The 21,026-nt window shown below is 34.4% G+C and overlaps 2 protein-coding genes across 2 annotated transcripts; one reads left to right on the top strand and one right to left on the bottom strand.

Annotated features, from left to right (window-relative positions):
* Positions 1 to 6,101: 6,101 nt before the first annotated feature.
* LOC123653745 lies at positions 6,102 to 11,932 on the bottom strand. Its single transcript, XM_045589731.1, has 2 exons — positions 11,837 to 11,932; positions 6,102 to 11,714 (listed from the first exon to the last, which is right to left on the bottom strand). Exons 1-2 carry the CDS (start codon positions 11,885 to 11,887, stop codon positions 6,372 to 6,374), a joined length of 5,394 nt encoding a protein of 1,797 aa, XP_045445687.1. The 5' UTR covers positions 11,888 to 11,932; the 3' UTR covers positions 6,102 to 6,371.
* A 1,283-nt stretch (positions 11,933 to 13,215) lies between these two features.
* Positions 13,216 to 15,841, top strand: LOC123654094 (mediator of RNA polymerase II transcription subunit 19). The gene is made up of 3 exons (XM_045590055.1): positions 13,216 to 13,528; positions 13,611 to 13,982; positions 15,661 to 15,841. The coding sequence occupies exons 1-3, from the start codon at positions 13,348 to 13,350 to the stop codon at positions 15,816 to 15,818; spliced, it is 711 nt and encodes a 236-aa protein (XP_045446011.1). The 5' UTR covers positions 13,216 to 13,347; the 3' UTR covers positions 15,819 to 15,841.
* Positions 15,842 to 21,026: the final 5,185 nt, after the last annotated feature.

Raw genomic sequence — 21,026 nt, 5'->3', positions numbered from 1 at the left:
CTTAACGCTTAAGATATTGAATGAAAATATTATTAGGTATATATTTATTATATTATTAGGTATATATTTATTATTAGGTTACGGTGACTTTGATCTTCTACCTGTCACTCATCACTTCAGCCTATCGCAGTCCACTGCTGGACACAAACCTCCACAAGTTCGCGCTAAAAATGGTGTGAACTCATGTGTTTTGCCCATAGTCACAACGCTGGGCTGGCGGGTTAGTGACCGCAGGGTTTGTCACGCAAAAGACACTACCTGTAGCATACGGTAATTTCGCGCCAAAAATGGGTACCTACCATCTTTATTTCCCTTAACTTTGAAAATAATACGAGAATATTTGGATATTTACAACTGAAGGCGATGCCTTTTTGCTTTTTAATTGTATCTTTAAAAAAATTTAAAAGGGATAACTAACGAAAGGTTACTTATTATAAGCTGATTGGCTTCTTGCCTCCACTGGTGACGAGAGGGCTGGTGCATTTCTTGCCCAGTGAATCGGCATAGCGATTCAATGGGGAAATGCTGCCAGCATTCTTAGCACCATTCCACGCGGACATGATTTGTATCATATTTATCTGTAAATATTTAGTTCTTAAGTTGTGAATTGTAAATATGTATAATACTAGCTGTGCCTTTTGTGCTGTGAGTTTTCCCGGCAAACTTCCAGTGAAACTCTCATTAAAATCGGCTTAGCCATTCCGTAAACCTTCCTCTTGAACCGCATGCAAATCCGTTCAGTAGATTTTGAGGAAATCGATCACATACACTTTTTGGGACTTTGTTTTTTAATACACTAACTGTTGCCCGCGACTACATCCGCGTGGTTATGAAGATATGCATTACTATTAAGATGTTTAACGCATTTTTTTTATTTCAGTCACTTTAAATGCTTATTACTCTGAGTAACTTTTTAAAAGGCACAATTTAGTATAATTTAATACTTGTTTTTATAAAACCTCTCTATACACCACATTTTTAGTTTTATTTTCAGGCTGCAGTATAAATAACCTATCGACGAACTTATAACTGCTGTTCAAGTTTCATACAAACTATTAATCCCAATTAAACCCCCTTAGCGGTGGAATATCGCAAAATCTCTCTACTCTACTACTATTATCTACTAACTATAATCTACCTCCCTGCCAAATTTCATCTTTATCCATCCTAGATGGATAGACCCTCCAGCTGTTTTTGGGTTCTCGTGATGAGTGAGACAGTGACCTTTCTCTTTTATATATATAGATTACGATGCATTATTTGGACACCTCCTCACCATCTATTGAGCATATATTTTAAATTTCAAGTCTCTTACTTCAAAAACATAGGACTTTCATACAAATTTCCAACCCCCGTTTTATCCCCTTAGGGGTCAAGTTTCGTAAAATCCATTCTTAGCGAATGTCTACGCCCTATAAGATACCTACCTGCCAAATGTCAAATTTGTAGCTGTTATAGTTTTGGAGATTTTGTAATGAGTGAGTCAACCTACCATGCCCCGTTTTAACCCCAAAAGGGAGTTGATTTCTAAATATGCATTATTTGGACATCAATTCACCATCTATAAAGCATACATTTTAAATTTCAAGTCTCTTACTTTAAAAACATAGGATTTTCATACAAACTTCCAACCCCCGTTTTACCCCCTTAGAGGTCGAGTTTCGTAAAATCCGTTTTTAGCGGATGCCTACGTCTTATAAGGAGCCTACCTGCCAAATTTCAAGTTTGTAGGTCTTATAGTTTTGGAGATTTCGTGATGAGTGACCTTTCACTTTTATATATGTATAGATTTCAATAAATCGTCTTTTTTTACATATATTTTCTGTAAAATTGTACCTACCTCCTTCTTCATCAGAATTAAAATAAATTCATGTTCGTTTTATTCGTGCATCAGAAATTAAACGGTTCAGCACGTCACCAAAATGATAGAACCAACGTTTTGTAATATTAATTCTGTTATTTAATAAAAGTATGTACCCTTTTTTACCGTCATCCAAAAAGGAGGAGATTTTCAATGCGGTTGTTTTTTATTTAAGTTACCTCAAAACTTTTGACCACTCAGGACTGTATTTGATATATGTATTTAATCGAAGAGTGGTGCGTGTCATGTGTTCTCATTTAAATTTAACGTAGTTTTTGATTTAAACGTAAGTATTACGTTATGTTACTTGTCGATGTAATTGAAGTCTGTTTTTTTAAGCAAAAAAGTATCTATATTTACCATTGTAAATACATTGCAAGAACCTACCTGTGTTACTTACACGAAATGTACACGGTGTACACCTGAACAAAGTGTACAAAAGACTGCTACTTTATTTTACATGCATAAACTTTAACAGTACCTATTTATTAAAGTTGATCGAAAGAAGACAAATATTATGAAATAAGCATTACTTAAACTGGTATTAAAATAAAATTGATTTGATATGATTCTTTATAGTCTTAAATGCTACAAAAATTAAACGTGTATCTTGATGTAGGCGATGGTGAAAATCATAGGTCTGTATCTGTAAATAGTATTAAAAATAGTAGGTACCATCCTTGGTATTGTGATACGACAGTATTTTATAAATAATGTTTAATACAATATACTTTAGTAGAATTACTATTAATTTGTCATCGTTTAGGAAGGCTCAATCCCAAAACAAACAAAAAAAAAACCACTGTTGATAACGTTCAAATTTCTAATACTTAGTAATTACTTACGTATTTTTTAGATATTTTATATCTTTATATCATTTTACTTTACTAAATAAAGCATGTCCAATGTCACTAACAAATAATATACAGGTTTTTATCGGTGTAAAGACGTTCAAAATTAGTTCAGTAGTTCCAGAGATTAGCCGTTTCCAACCTACAGAAAGTCGAACAAATTCACAACATGCTGTTATAGCGCCTGTAGTGGCGCGTGTAATTACTTAAACATCGGTGGTCGCGGGTTCAATTCGCGCTCTGGCCAGACACTCATATCTTGGTCGTTGATGGTCTTTTCACATGTTAAACAGTCAGTTCCGGTTGCTATCATAGATACCCGATAGTGATTGTTACTAATGTCAGAGAAATTGTCCACCAACCCATATTGAAGCAGCATGCTGAATTACGCTCCAACTTTTCTCTCACGTGGCGAAAAGGACATATAGCCCAGCAGTGGGATCTTACAGGTTGATTTAGTTCAGTTATGTCGAGAAACTACCAGGTAGCACAGGTGATATAAATTTCCTCTACATAATACTTTGATATTATTAATATCGTTATTATGTATACATTTCATTTGCCTTTTTAAGCAATTTCAAAAAAGGAAGTCTCAACTCGACTGTATTTTTTGTGTTTTAAGTACCTCATAACTTTTTACTGGGTGAACCGATATCGTGTACTTTTTATCGAAAGATGGTGCACGTCATGTGGTCCAATTTAAATTTGATCGAGATCTGACAAGTACTTTTTGAGTTATCTCTAATAATATGTATTTACTTGACAATTTTTTCGTCTACCTACGTTGTATTAGGTAGGTACTTGTCGATATCATTGAAGTCAATTTTTTTCGTTTGCGCGGAAACACAATTATATTTATTGTAAAAGAATAGAGAAGAGGATTGACTGTTGGTTTTGTCCCTAACATCACCCGTTTGAGGCTCCATTGAAAATCAGCTGTATGCTGAGTGGCAGGCCTATGTTTGGTCACACTATTAAAGAGCATTATTATTTTATTTGGTTTAGTAATATAGTGTTATTTTTAAGTATTATCATTATAATTATTACATTATTACAGCCTATACAGTCCACTGCTAGACAGGCCTCCACAAGTTTAAGCCAAAAATAACTTGAACTCATGTGTTTTGTTGCCAGTGATGACATATGGATCCGAAACGTGGTCGATAAATATGGACCTAATAAGAAGGCTCATAGTAGCTCAGCGGGAAATGGAGAGGGCAATGCTCGGTATTTCCCTGCGTGATAGAGTAAGAAATGAGGAGATCCGTAGGAAAACCAGGGTAACCGACATTTCTCGAAGGGTCGCACAGCTGAAGTGCTGAAGCAATGGGCAGGGCACATAGCTCGAAGGACCGATTTCCGATGGGACGGAAAGGTTTTCGAGTGGCGACCACGTACCGCGCGCCGCAGCGTTGGCAGGCACCCCACGAGGTGGACTGACGATCTGGTCAGGTCGCGGGAAGCCGCTGGATGCGTGCTGCGCAGGACCGATCATCGTGAAAGCATTAGGGGAGGCTTATGCTCAGCAGTAGGCTTCCGTGAGCTGATATGATGAATTTAAATTTATAAAAGTAATTCTGTGTCATTTGTCAAGTAAGACAGTATAAATTCTGAAAATTTCAGTTTTTTTCATTAGTTTTCAAATAACAATGGGTCGTGGCAAACCCGTGTGTGAAGAGCTTCGAAAGCGAATAGTTTGTGGGGTCGATGCTGGCAAATTAAGTTACCAAATATCTAAAGACTTGATACTTCCCAGGTCTACAGTCCAATCTATCATTTAGCACTATAAAAAGAATAGAACGACTTCTTGTTTGAAGAAAACTGGTCGACCACGGCATCACAAGTGCAGCAGAAAACAGAATCCTGAAGAAAAATATCAAAAATAATCGTCGTGCTCGACCTGGAGTACTCACGGTGCAATGGAAGGACATTCTGCAAGGTATCGAAACCTTATGGAAGAGAATTTACTGCCCTCTATTTCGTCACTCAAGCATCAAGATCCCTTCATTTTTCACCAGGATGGTGCTTCCTGCCATACTGCAAGGACAACAAAGACGTGGCTACTGGCCAAAAGCATCCCTACAATCGAATGGCCATCTAACAGCCCGGACTTGTCGCCGATCGAGACCCTATGGTGGAAAATGAAAAAAGTTTTTCGTAAAAATCCATCAAGATCGAAGAGCGACTTAAAGGCTAAACTCTTGGCTGTCTATGAGTCAATTACGCCTGAGGAGTGTGCAGCGTTGGCTGCAACCATGCCTCTTCGCATTAAAGCTGTCATTGAAAGCAAAGGCGACACAACTAAGTGGTAGACGAACTATTTTGCGTGAGTGACAAGGATAGAGGAATACTTTTGCGTTATGTTTTTTAGTTTTTTTTTTATGTTATGTAAAGTCATTAAAGAATTTCAGTTATGTTAAAATAAACTTTAAAATGTTAAACACTTTTGAATATCATATCAAAAATTGAAAAAAATTGAACTTTAAAATGTTCCTCAAATTGTAGTTCACTTTTTATTAAACGTTCTGAATTATTTTGCCAATATTTACTTTCTATATTTTACACTTTGCATTACTTTCCATACTAGACGAACTATTTTGCATCGGGGCTCGTATGTTTCTCTTCGTATAGTTCTTTTATTTCTTCTTCACTACCAACCCGCCTGCCCAGCGTGGTGACTAAGGGCAACACACATGAGTTCACGCATTGTTGGCGCGAACTTGTGGAGGCCTATGTCCAGCAGTGGACTGCAATAGGCTGGAATGATGATGATGATGATGACATCCAATACTGAGATTAACAACCTCAAAATATTACAATTTCCCGGATTGTTACCGATTTTTGTGAAATGACTCTTAAGCATACATGCAACTACAGTACAATCCAAAGATATTTGAAGAATATAATTATGCGAAATTAGTCCTTATAGCTAAACTTTGCCTTTTATAATAATTTAAACTAATAATTAAATAATCGTTTAAAAACGCTACGCATATATTCCTATACCAGATCAATAAATTAACTAATTATTATTATCTGATTTTAACATATGAGCGCTTTATTCCAATACGTTAAGATCCATTATTGATAGTGTAATTTTTATTTCCCCGTTGTTCTGGCGCGCTCAATGACCCTTGCAATTGTAATTGAACAAACTGTCTGGTACCCGACACTTTAATGGAATCGCATTCCCTGTCGAATATAAAAACCAAACAATACCTTGCAAAGCTACTTGAAACCTCCAAACATATGCGCATGCTTTTTTGTGAACGTAATTTCTTACAGCAATACAATGAAAAATAATACTATGAAAATAACGGGGGAATATGTAAGACTAAAGAGAAAAGTGAATAGTAGTAGCATTGGGTGCTTGAAATAATAATACGATATTGGTATCAAAAATTGGATTTATATTTCTGTTTGGCTGTATACGATAATGTCAGTAACAATTCGCCAGGTTACAGAGTCGGCCGCACAGCCAGAATCAAGCATAACATGTACTTTTTATAACAATGATACATTTTATCAGACCTAATATCCTAACTTACACGAACTAACTACAAAGATATACAGGTAATGCTAAATTATCTACAGTCATTAATAAGTTATATACAAATAACAATACAGTATAATTATATACAAATCAATTTTGATTAGACTTATCTGTAACCTGAAAAACTCGGATTTTTCCTACATTCGGGACAGTACCATTTGCCTTTAGGCGGTACCATGATACCTACACATTCGAAATGGAACCACTCGATAGAACACCCATCGGCGTCACAAGCTATCATCTCTGACACCTCATCGTACGGACAGCGGCAGTAGCAGTACACGCTCTCGCCTTCACGAGCCTGTCGCACGGCTGGCCTCTGGAACGCGTAGGGCAAACTAGAAGTGCCCGAATTTAAATAAGTCGGAGGTGGAACCGGTATCGAGTTGGATACATTGTTTTGTTGATAAATTTCTAAAGCTCCGTCGTTACTAGATTCTGAATCACTAGATTCCATAGATTCAGAATTCATTAAAAAACGTGGAGGTTCCGGATCTGGTATCGGCGTCGTTAACCTTATTGGTTCATTGTAATTAAACATTCTTTGCGGAATAACTGTTGACGGTATCTCTTTCTTAGATTTGTGCGTGACCGGTGAAGGTAAATCTTCCTTTCTCCATTCTAATTTGGGTGGTAGTTGGGGTTTTAAAGCTGCTATTGTTTGTGGCGAATCTTCGTCACTAGAATAACCGTAAAACTTGTTAGGCACTCGCCTTCTTTTCGATGCCCGTTTACTTTCAGTGGAGGGAGTTATAGTACTAGCGCTCGCTGGAGGAGTTGGAGCTACAACCGCAGGAGGCGCCTCAGGCAACTGAACCGTATTCGATTGCAATGATATAGTAATTTTATTGGGAATCAAAGGTGGTGGAGGCGTTTCACATTCCGATTTTGCTATAATATCTTTAGGAATAGTCATTTTTAGGGGACCATGTTTACGAGAACTTCTTGATTTCTTTTTCTTTTTGCTTTTCTTTTTACTACTGCTAGTTTTTTCTTTTATTTCGACCTCTTCTTTAATCTCTTTTTCCTCTGCTTCTTTTTCTGGTACTGATACTTTTACTTCTTCCTCTTTAATTGGAGTATTAGAACGACTAACCTCACCTGATATTGAACCACCTTCTGAAGGCGCAACAGAGGCTAATAACATTAATTGGTTGCGTTTCTCGTTATGCATTTTGTTTGCGATTTGCTGTGGATGCTTATCATAAAATTCTTCGTCGGTTTCACTTTCGTCTGTTTCAAGATCACTTTCAGCGATCGGTGGTTCAGTTTTTTCTGGAATCAAGATGGGCGTTTCAGACATTCCCATGACATCAACGTTTGAACCATTACTAAGTCTTCTATTTTGAAGTGATTTTTTCTGAGGCTTTATCTTTTTCTTTTCATTTCCAGATTCATCTGAAGAATCAGAATCGGATGAACTAGACGATGAAGATCCACTGCTAGAAGAGCAGCTGCAATTAGATCCACAAGAACAACTAGAATCACTATCACTGCTGCTACTGCTCGATGATGATAAATCACCGTGTCTTTTCTTGGGAGATTTTCTATTTTTCTTTTTATCGGAATTGAAAGCATCATCTTCTCCATTTAAATCTGTAGGTATGACGCAGTAGTCATGATCGGATTCGCACACATGTTTACGAATAGGGACAAGTGGAGGTGTTTTTTCTTTCTGTTTTTCGACTTTAGCTTGATACTTCTTAAAATTATCCCATATTTCTAAAACTTGTTGCTCACTTGGTTTATCATCTGCGGAAACTTCGTCTTTTTCTTCAAGTTTTGCTAATGGAGTTTCAGTATCCATAGCATTTGCGTCGTTGTTGACTAAACATTCAGATTTTTCTTCTGCAGGTTCATCTTTAACTTTATCTTGTGAGGTTTCATCCTTATTGGGTTGAGACACTCCACTATCTGATTCGTCACTACTATCACTTTCAGATAGATTTAACGCCGGTAAATTTACATCTAATAATAAAGCATCTTTGTCTTTGATTTTCTTTTTTTTACTTTTTTTTGTCACTTTTTCAGTACCAATTTCAGCTTTACTCTCGGAACTTTGAATTCCTTCGTTTGGTTTCTCGTCAACAAGATCTATAACGGGAATAGGCTCTTTATTGTTATCTGTACTAGATTCATTCAAAGTAGGGGGCTTCTCATTTGTTATGTCTTCTGAAATTAATTTTTTTCTGTGTTCCTCTAAATGCTTATTAAGTAGTTTCTTTGAAACAAACTTTTCTGAACAGCCCTCTTCAGTACACACATGTGGAAATTCTTCAGAATGAAATCTTTTATGAACTTTAAGACACACTGCTCTTGTAAACTGTAATGTACATTCATCGCAAACAAATACTGCAGGAGGTGTACAAAAATGATAGACATGTGGCCATTTCTTCTGTAGACATTTCTTACACAGTACACTTTCTGTTCCATGCTTCCAAAATAAATGATTAGTAATATCTGGCTTATTTCTATAGGCTATACCACATCGATAGCATAAATGGTGCAACTTGTGTTTCCAAACATGATTCGACAGACGTGCTTGACTTTGGCAATATTCTAAACATACATCACAAGTGTGGTGTATCTTTCGAAGATGCACCATTAATCTAAATGATGAAGAAATATTATCTACATTACAAAAACAGCATCTAAACTTAATTTCATACTCAGAATCATACGTGCCAGGGCATAAATGACATAATAATTCACTATAACTATAAAAATTGTTCTTGCACATAACACACAATAATATTGTTTTCTGGTGCAATTTTCGGTTATGCAAGTAGAGATCTTTATGAACAGCAGTTTTAAAATAACACTGAAAACATTCAAACATTTGAACATTTTGTACTGTTTCACACTTATCTACACTATCATACGAGTCTAAATTAATGAAAACAGTATGTAACTCTTCTGCTCCAGCTTTCACTTTCGCTGTGATGGTCTCTGGCATTAGTTCTTCAGCAGTGATGCTGTCCACAGTTGCGGAAAATCTATGTTGAGCTACCATGTGGAGTGCAAGCTGCTCACAATTCACTGCAATCTTGCGCACATGATTACAATAAATACAATTGAAAACTGTTGAAGCCAAAAAAACCTTTAACAAATCTTTTAAGGGATATTTATCAATTGGCCTATCTAAGGTGAGTTCTGTGACTGGAATATCATCTGTTACTACTGGATCAACGGGGTCTTCTTCTACATTAATATCATCAGCCGAGTTCTGCTCTGCTGGCTCTTCTTTTGGCTCACTTTTGAGATTGACCACATCTTTAATTTGTACTTTATTCTCTATCACTTCAGGATTTTCTTTTATTTCTGGTCCTGTGTCATCTTGTTGTACTTGAGACTCAACAGATGTGACAAGTTTTGGTGTTTCTTCCTTGCTTTCTTCACATGTTTGTGATGTGTCTTGTTCAGTATTATCCATAATGTTTAACTTTTCACCACCATCACTGTCTGATGAATAATCACTGGAAGAGTTTTTATCTAGAAATTCTTTAGGAACTCTCACAGTTAGCTTTGGTACCCTATTCATAGTGTTGATATCATCTAACTTGTTGTCATATATTGTAGATTTAATTAAGTTTTCAGATTTAAACTCCGATGTCGTATTTAATGTGTCTACGTTGTTATTTACAAGAGTTTTTAATGTGGTCTCTTTATCATTCTCAATAAAAGTAGTTTTCACAAATGGACTATCAGCTTTATCACAAATTGTCATTTTAATTGATGGAGGTTTCACCACAGGTGCTAGGTCTGGAGGTTTATCTTTTTCAAACCTTTTAGGTGGCCTTCTATTTCGTAAGGGTGGTTTATGAGCATATTGCTGCCCCACAGTAGGATCTACAGTTGAGTTGATTATGACGGGTGAATTTGCATTATTTAAGCTTAATTTTAATTTAATACCACATTCCTTTTCCTTTTCTTGGGTTTGTGGAGCTGGTGGAGTAGGGTCTCTCAGTTTTGAAGGCATGTACTCCGGCTCTGGTTCACCATGATCTACAGTATCTGGTGAATCACTGTCATCTGATTGCTCCAATGTTTCATTACCGTTTGGAATACTATTACTATTAGATTCTATACTATGTGATGTATGATCAACAGGACTCGAAGATTTTGTAACCGAACAATTCAGACCATTTGTAGAGTCTACAGTGCTACTTGTATCTTTTTCAGTAGTTTCATTAAATGAACTGAAACTTGTATCACTAATTGTAACATCATAACTATTATCATTACCCTCATATCTTTGACTTTGTGATGTCACTGTCTCAGGTTTTAACTCGGTCATGTCTCGTTTTTCTGCAACTGGTTTCAACATATCTCTTAGTACAGTTGCAGGTCCATTTGTCATAGTTTCAGTACCAACTTTACTAAATTTTGCACTGTTGGTTTTTATCAAGTTTTTACTAATCAGAACAGGAACAGGTTTCGGTTTAATGTTATTACAATCGTGATTGAAAAAATCATCTTTTTCACTACATATTTCATCACAGACACAGCACATTAAATAAAAGGTCCCATTGTACACTTTACAGAATTCTTCTTTACTATCATAATTGAACTCTTGCACATTATGTTTGTTAGTTAAATGTGTTGAAAGTTTTTCCGCTTTAGAAAACATTCCAAGGCAAAAAAGACATATATGCCGATTGTGAACTTCTCGCATATGAAGGAAGAGATTCCAGTTCTCATAATAGGTGCCACAAGCTGAACAGAGATACACTTTACGTGTAACTCTAGACGGACCTCCTGTGTTACACTCTGTGTTAGGTGCGGCCTCGGGACTTAATGTCGGCTCCTTGGCTTGGGCTCGGCAAACATGTTGGTGCTCTTTTAACATAGCCAATGTTTTAAAAGACATAGAACAACACTTTCGACACTTAAACTTCACCATTGGCTGTAAACCTAAGCTTTGAGCATATTCTTTCAACGGGTTACCTTTTTCCACTTTACTTTTTTTAAACTGTGAAAGCTGACTCTTAGGCACAAGTCGAGGCACGGGTTTATCTTGTTCATTGTCCAAAGTATTGTCCACTTGAGCTGTAGCATTGTGAAATTGACTGTGGTCTAAGTGCTTTGGAATTAATTTAGGCACTCTAGGAGGAGCATTTTTGGGAGTACTAGTTTCACAAGACTTGATCACAAATGGCTTCCTTTTTTTGTTTACACTATTGTACGGTAGGGAATTATCCACGAAAGGCCGTTTACCGAGGTGTATTCTAAGTGGATTAATGCGTTTTCCGAACTTGTCTTCCTGCAGTGTATCGGCACTGTGTCGTCTATGTTCAAATGGTTTGTCGTGAGGAATGGACGGTTCACCAGCAAAATCATGTCCGTTAGTTCTCAGTTTACAAGATCGTTCACTATACAAATTGGCCAATGATGCTGTAGCGATTTTTTCGTCTTTAGTGTTTATTAAATTACCATCTTCCATAGTTTTCTGGAAAAATAAAACGCGTGTTATGTTTGACTAGCGAGAAACAAAAGACATTCTAATAAGAGGAAATCAAAAGTAATTCGAAATACAATCACGACAATAACAAGTTATAACATTGACTATACCTCTGAAGTCGTACGACCAGTACGAGTACAATAAGAGGGATTCGTTTCCATGCATCCGTTTAAATAGAGCACTCCTTACATCAGACCTAATGAGACTCAGCCGCGGGCTGGTCATTCCCGTAAAATGGCGTCACTTCGCTGAGCGAGGATCGGTATTATCAGAAGCTTTGCACTTCTTTTGTACCACAAATGTCACAATGTATAAGCATTTTATAGCTATTAAACAACTCATATAACTGACAATAATTCGAATTGAGTAACCCGAATTGTTTATTTCCAAACACTAACGAAAATCGTAGCGCGTTACGAGAAGCTAATTCATGAACCATAGACTAAATTAATCTTTTTGCTTTTTTTTTTAATTTTAGGGTTGCCTCACAACTTCATATAAAAAACACGTGGTCTGCCCATAGATAAAACGGTATTTTGTATTGAACGAAATAAATTTACATTATATTATAAGCACGTTTCATCAAGAAATGTGTACAATTTAAAGTAATATTTTTTCATAAAAATATATTTTTAAGTCAAACTTATTTATCGCCTCAATCGATCATCATCTATCGCATGTCGCACGACACGACATGATGACCACAAAGTAGGGATAAACTGAAAGACGCATGGCAGATTAACCAAGGCCAATATGGTAGCACCTATAGCTCAGATCAGCTACCATGTAGCATCTATATTCTCACTTATTTCTGCAAGAGTTTATTGTTGGCCCTTTGGTTATTCGTGCGGAATTTGTGTGTTTTGATCTGTGTGTTACTTTAAATGTTTTTATTCACTAAAGTTTCACTTTTAAAATTCTTTATTTATTGAAGTAAAACTTTTTTTGCGCATGCTAGACTTGGGAAGTAAACTGGTCAATATGTGAATAGAGCGGAAAATAATTGTCTTTAAATAATCACCCACGAAAATATCGTCTGCTATTTAAAAATATTAACTTATTTTTATTTCTTCTTACATAATAATTATATAATACGCATGTGTAGAAAAACATTTTAAAAACACATAAAATGAGGCCCAGTATTCAAAAGACTATATTGGTTTATATTTTTATTGCTAACTTATGTTTACATTTTTATAACTATATGGACAGACTTCGTTCTGTTAATAGTTAATTGTAAAAATTATAATTTTATATGTTTTTTTTTTTTTTTTTGTGGGCCTTAAGGAACATACAAAAAAATAATTTAGCCAAATTAGTCAAGCTATTCTCGAGTTATGGGCTTAGTAACATTCATTTTTAATTATAAATAAAAAATTAAAAACCGTAAAAACTTTGCTTATGCCAACGTTATAATTTTTTTATCAAAAAGTATAATCTGTGCCTTCGATTTATTTATTATTTTATTTCTATCTGTGTAAAGAACTAGAACGCCAACGATTTACTAGTATCTGTGATCAGAAGATTTCGAAAGGAACGGGAGCCTTCGTTTTAGTTTTTATAGTTTTGTTTAAGAAAATTTCTTTTTTATGTTCCTTTTTATAGACAATGCATATGCAAGATGATGTCTGATCAGTTTAGAAAGGTAGAGCCTTATTCACCGAAGTCCTCGCCTCGAGGAGCGAGGTCGCCAGTAGTTTCTCGTCAAGATTCTTCTGGGACCCTCAAAACCACTATTTCACTGGGCAAGAACCCGTCAATAGTGCATAGTGGGCCTTTCTATTTGATGAAAGAACCTCCGGGTAAGTTATACAAGCTATACATAATAAATTTAAAAATTATGCGCAATTTTAAATTATATTATATTTTATACGTGTATTGTAGGAGAATGTGAACTCACAGGAGCTACAAATTTAATGGCCTATTATGGACTAGAACACTCGTATAGTAAATTTAATGGAAAGAAACTTAAGGAATCACTGTCGTCATTCCTCCCAAACCTGCCTGGTATCGTCGACGGTCCAGGACAGGAAGACAACAGTACACTAGGCTCAGTAATAGCTAAGCGACCAATAGGGGGTAAGGAACTCTTGCCGTTGACAAGTGCACAGTTAGCAGGCTTCAGATTGCACCCCGGACCCTTACCAGAACAGTATCGCTATGTGAGTGCCACTCCACCGAAGCGACACAAGAGTAAGCATAAAAAGCACAAGCATAAAGACGGAGCACCTCCTGGACAGGACACACCATTACAAGGTACTAAATTTATTATATCTAAGTAATTTAAAAGTACATCGTACATCTTTAGATAATAAATATAAATGTTGGTTTATAAATATTTGAGTGTGTATGCTAACATATTTATGATTCTTGTGTGATAATGATATTACAGACCATATGGCTACATTAGATTACTTAAAATCACATAATAATCTGCTAATTAATCGATTGAATTTAATTTTAATGCACTTAGCCAGTCTGCTTTCTATGACAAGACATATGTCCTTTTTGAGATGTTTTATTTAGAGGTTGCTTTGCAAAACTTGAAGATTATGCTAATTGTTATCACTAAATCAGACATTTACCCATACTTGAGTATTTAATTTGCTGGACATGATTTTTTTTGAAGGGAAACTTCTATAGGCACATGTGAGTAAAATTTTTACAGATAAAACGGCAATGTTTTGATGAAATGGTAACGTTTTTGACGATGGTGCTGAAATGGAAATCTAAAGCTTTAGATTTGTATAAATATAAATGAGACTTAAAAATTAGTTGGCCAAAGAAGTTTCACTTCTGACATGTGTACTTTGTATGCAACCACTTTTTTTACCGTATGTTGGGTGTTTGTCAACTAATATAGTTTCCAATCAGAAGTTGTTTTAAAAATTTAAATAGGTCAAACTGAACACTAAGATATAAAATATAGCTTGTGATATAGATATAGACTTCCCCTGGTAAAAATCTTTTAAATCTATTCTGTGTAATTTCTCCTATAGACCTAGACCCGTTCAACATCAAAAATTTTTTTTTTTTATCTCTTTATAATTTTAGATGAAGCAATTGTGTTGTGTTACTAGTGTACTAGACTAGTTTAATAAAATAATTTTTAATCTATGTTTTTAAATGAATGAAATGAACAAAATATAATTGCTATAGAGTAATCTGTTAGATGTTTATGTTTGTAAAAATATGATTTTATGGTTGACTAGAACGTTGGCACAGTTTGTAGTCCTTTTTGTTGGAGTGTTCCATGGGTTGCAAGTTCGATTTCCCTAAGTCTCGGTGTGGTATATGCATTTATTTATATACTAGCTATGCTCGCTACTTCATCTGTGTGGAATAGTGACTTTACATGTGATTCTTTACATTGGCATAACTTTCTTATTTATAAACCGATTGACATGAAACAAACACTAAATGTTAAGCTAAGCTTGCCACAATATATTAGTAAAAACTACATCTAAATCGAATAAGCTAAAGTGCACAAACGCACAGACAAACAGACAAAAATTCTGACAATCATTATTTTGGGTGCTATTCGCGTTGATAAAGGTCACAATAATATTTTTTCTCATATATCTTAAATGTACAGACAGTTACATTTTTATTATATGTATTGATAAGTATTATTAATAAGTAATTATTGAAAAAAAAATTAGCCATAACAGTCGGCTATTACCTATAACATAAGCATTAAGTTGCTTACTTTAGAAACAGGTGACCGTGTATATGTGTGTGAGTGTGTGTTAAAGATATTTATTTATTTTATTTTTAAGATTTCTATTAAAAATCTTTCATAAATATTTTGAAGGGTGTGTTGGCAATATCAATTTAGATTCACACCTATGGTTTTATATTTAAAATTTATTATTAAATACTTGATATATAAAAGTTTAGTAAAATATTTTAATTTATTAAATTAATGTTACAGATTCAAACCCAGACACATATGAGAAAAAACACAAAAAGCAGAAACGGCACGACGACGATAAAGAGCGTAAGAAGAGAAAAAAGGAGAAGAAAAGAAAAAAACAGAAGCATAGTCCAGAGCACGGCGGCCTCACACCCAACCAGCATCCTGTGCCCTAGACTAGATTAAAAATAGTTATTTATTAGCTCTTATTTCTTCTTCACTACCAACCCGCCTGCCCAGCGTAGTGACTATGGGTGACACACGAGTTCACGAAATTTTTGACGCGAACTTGTGGAGGCCTTTATCCAGTTGTGGACTGCGATAGGCTGAAGTGATGATGATGGTGATGAGCACTTATTTGCATTATTTTTACTCAAATATGTGATTTCACTGAAACATATTCACAATTGTGGAGTTAGATTTCCATTGTCTATTTTTAAGTATAAACGAGTACATGCCACGATTAAGTTTTTTGACGATTTTTGTCGATATTTCGGACCTGTTACATGGCCCGTGGTCACGACGAGACTGCTGTGGAGCGATGTGTCAACTGTTATCCATCACGGGCAGTATCTTTCTACCCTCCGTCTCGTTCTTTTTAAACCCAACCCATCACTCACTTTAGACACAGACTCCCGGCAAACTACACTAACAACGTCACTTTTTGTTTTATTTGAAACCGGTTGTTAATTTTGCAAAGTTCCAACACTGGATTCCACACATTTGCCAACACAAAACCATCTTCGCAATTGAAATTTTTGTATTTCCGAATTTCTATAGCTTCGCGAACTAGCCCTTAGGCTTATGAAGTTCTATCCAGGGGTTCCATCCCGATTGTAATATATGTTCTGGTATTGCCGATTTCTGTTGATCGTTGTTTTTCACAGCCCTTATGTGTTCATTTATTCGTGTGGCTATAGATCGCTTGGTTTGACCGATAAAGAGCTTCCACAGCTGCAATCAACCTTGTAATACGCCTGGGTGTTGAAAGGGGATATAATCCTCGGAAGAACGTAATACGTTACCTATTTTCTTCCAAGGTGTGTAAACGGTTTTGATGCTATACTGCTTTTTCAGTAACCTTCCTATCTTGTCTATTACTCCTTTTACAAAAGGTAAGAAAGGTGGCTGTTTTGAGCTTCTTGTGGTCGAACCCGTTGCCTCGATAAAAGCTGTGTTGATACAGTTCTATGTCCATTTTTACGCAAAACTGCGTCGACATGCTTTAGCTCCTCTTCTATGTGGTGCTCATCGCTCAGAGCATGAGCAGTTTGTAAGAGTTTTGCATACAGACGCAAGGTGACATGGAAGGTGGTGAGATGAACCGTGCAGGTACCGATCAGTGTGTAGGCTTCCGAAAATCTGAGTGGCCTATAGTTTTGTGTGGTCGTATATAAGTGCATACATCCAGGAGAGGTAAACTTCTTTCTTTCTCCATTTCGCATGTAAACTTGATTTTATGATGGATGTTGTTTATGTGCGTTAAGTATTGTACTGGTTGACCATGTAACTGGTTCGAAATATCGACAAAAATCGTCAAAAAACTATAAAGTGGTATGTACTCGTTTATACTTAAAAATAGACTATGATAAAAACCGTGTCTAAGTCTAAAATAGGTTTCCTTTATTATAATTACTGCTCAAATTCAAATGATCAAACCGTTAATGAAGTTTAAAATCTCATAAAGCTAAAAGACGAAGTTATGTAGGAGCTGCCCAGGTCTGTCCAAGTCTCCCAATTAATTATTTTCTATGTTAATATGTAAAAAGTAATTGTTAAATTTTTCTTTTCAAAAAAGACATTTTGTTATTACAAGTTAACATAATTTATGTACAAAGGTGTGTATATTTTAAAATCAATGTCATTTATTTCTACCTCCTTTCAGTAAACTGATTGCATCTCAAAGATTATGCATTCTTTTTTTCTTCCTACTAGAATTAACCTACTTTCCTATCCGCCAACCCGCATTGGAGCAGCGTGGTGGATTAAGCTCTGATCCTTCTCCTACATAGGGAAAGAGACCTATGCCCAGTAGTGGGATATTACAGGCTGAAGCGTAAATCTACTTTCAGTCTCTTCTATATTTGAAATTGCTTGAACCAAACCTTGTAAATACAGCCAAATACTGGGCCCAAAGAATTTTTTTATTTTTTTTATATTACACATTGGTTTTCTATAAAATTTCCCTCGGTCGGTCTGTGCTTATCTTGTTACACAATAATTTATCATTATCATCAAGTACCGAAGAGTCTTTTTAATGAACATTAAAAAAGTTCTTTGGTCTTTCATTATAAGCTAATACAAATGTAGTTAATTTATACTTGTAAGTCTATTAAGTGATTGAATTTAGTATGTAAATAGAGTTCATGTATCATCAAAATTGTTGAATATTATTTATTTTGTTGTAAGGTTATCTGAGACAGATGTCTTATTGATCTCTGTATTTTTCCATGTTCTTATTTTTTCTCCTTTGTACTTACAGTGATTATTTTTCAAACGAAATATTTTGATCTATCTAAACTGTCATCATTAATAATTTCTACTAATCTGAGTTTCTTATCTAATTCTTTTATCTGCATTTTTATTTATTTTGAAGTAATGTTACTGGTTATTACTTAGTGTAAAGTAGGATTTAGTTCTTTTGTATAGACCTACACAAAACTGTCTAACAATGTATGAAAATACATATAAACAAATGTCACTACAAATTATAAATAAAATGTTTTGATAGTATGCTGATTTTACTTTATTAACAACTTCCCATTCCATAAAATTTTTATTCTATTTTTTTAAATACTGACCTGAAAATATACTAGTTTATCCAGTTTCAAGTTTTATTTTTATTTTTTTATAATGTTAATATAAATTGTAGACTTAATAAAACAAGAAAAATAAAAAATTTCACAGTGATATTATTTGCAGTAATTTAACTTTATTATCTTACATATAAAATTCTCGTGTCTCAATGTTAGTTACCATACTCTTCTGAAATGGCTGGACTGATTCTTATGAAATTTTGTGTGCATAGCGGATAGGTCTGAGAAGCAGCCAACATCTACATGATCTACATGTCATATCCCTAAGTTATAAGGGGAGGGGTATTAAGGGGGTTAATAACATATATGGCAAAACAAGATTTGCGGGGTCAGTTAGTTTCATTTATAAAATTTGCCGCTATGGTACCATCACGAAACTAAAACATTTTGAACTTTTTTTTATTCTCTTTCTTCAAATCATAGAATTAGTATACTCTTCTTATAACAAATTGCATTTAAGTTAATAAAACAATATTTTTGAGGGCGAAATTTATTCAAAGTATCCAAATTTATACATCATTTTAAGTCAGTTTCGCTTCTTATAAAAAAGACAGTCATTCTCATTTAAAAAGAAATAAATTAGTAATGCAGCACCAAAATACATACATCATACTTACAAAATTATAATTCTTACTTATATTACTCGCATCCGACTTCTCACACAACAACATACAGAGACGTATTACATCTTGTGACTGAATAACGTTTGTATATATATCGTTACAAATAATTCGTTGCGTTCACAAGATCTAACAGACCTGTTTATTACATAAATTATTTAATATTTAGGTATGTTCGGTTTAGTTGGATGTTATTTTATATATATTATCAAATAAAACATTATCTGGGTTGTATTACAAATATATAAATCTGAAAGTCAATAAGAAACAAGAGTTAAATTCAACTAGTCTACTGAAATCGGACGACATAAATGCTAACAACACTCCTTTATGATAAATTTTCGCCGGTACTATTTTCTATTTCTATATAATATTTCATCGGCTATATGCTTGATTTCCAAGTAATCACTGACTAGTAGAATTTAACGTTAAAACAGACATTACAACTGAACCGGCAGGTGCACGTCTGCGTGCGTAGGTTTTCGAACAGTAACATAACTAACAGTAGGCGATATACCCGCAAATCATTCTCTATACGATACTAACTACACCATCAATCTACAACTATAATACATTTTGGTGCGCCATGGCACTGTGAGTGACTATTCCTATTTATGGCGTTTCACATGACTACGAATCGATGGCTGCGAATTTGTTTGCTGTTATTTTAATTAGTTTTTATGACTTATAAAGTTCAATTGCTACAACGCGAGCCAGGATAGGTAGTTAAACGAAAATCGCCTTTAAGAATGACTTAATCGATAGTTTACAAGTTTCATATATTAAAATAAAACTGCAATAGTATTTTTGTTTAAAGATAAAGAATAGACCGTACGAAAATTATTCAATCAGTAGAATCTGTGGTAACTTCCGATAGAAAAAACTAAATACACGTTATAACGATATAAAATACAAGTATCCCTCTAGAAATACTGTTTCAAGGAGATCGCTAATGGACGTGTACACTCGCAACCTATCACAATGCTTGGAGTACAATTTTGAGCAATAACTATTTCATCACATACATTCGCGTAGCCAGTGACATCGTATCAAGCACAAGAATTAAGTTATATCAAAATAAAAATAACGTAATTACTGAATCTATTTTAAAATATGGAAAAGTAAAGTTTTACGGTTTTAATAAATAAAGATTGTTATTCTGGCTACGCTAATGATTTTATATTCTTGATCAAAAATTCCTCAAAACATTCAACATTTAAGGCTAGGGCGAGGAACTTTTTTTCAAGTCGTCTAACTACAGTATAAAACATTTAACTACATTCACCTTGGTCTAACACAACTATCGTTACGGAATCGGGTAATGTCTATAATACAACAGTAGGGAAATGGCAAGTTATATATAATAGTGTGATCATGTTAAACCTTTCGATTAGTACAAAGCGAAACCTGGGCAAGCTAGAATTACATAAACTTAATTAAATAGAACCTATACAAATTATATGATAATATTAATATGTTTAACAAATAAATAATTATATTTTTAAACATAATGCACATTTTTTTACAATTTAATAATAATAGAACATTTACAAAGAAACAAGTTATTGTTATAAATAAATCCGTTATTACGTTCTAACCATCGTCATTATAAAAAGTTTAATTGAATGTCATATTTTAAAATCATTGAAATGTAAAAATATTAAAAAAAAATCATTTCATTTATCAATTTACCAAATGGTTATTGAGACGGCATTCAAAGTATTTGTGTTCATAATATGTAAGCAATAAAACTAAAAATCGTTTCATCAAAAACTTTCCAAAACCACAACAATTTAAATTTGTAAAATCATATCTCTAGTATCGGAAATATAGACATTTTATTTTTAAAATTTGAACCGGTCCGTTTTGGCGCTAAAAATAAGATAATAAAAAAATTGCAAATTATTTAAAAATATTATATCAAGGACAAGGAATTTTATCATTCAGC

This window comes from Melitaea cinxia, chromosome 5 (assembly GCF_905220565.1).
Source record: "Melitaea cinxia chromosome 5, ilMelCinx1.1, whole genome shotgun sequence".
NCBI classification, from domain to species: domain Eukaryota; kingdom Metazoa; phylum Arthropoda; class Insecta; order Lepidoptera; family Nymphalidae; genus Melitaea; species Melitaea cinxia.
This window is presented reverse-complemented; position numbering and strand designations above follow the sequence as displayed.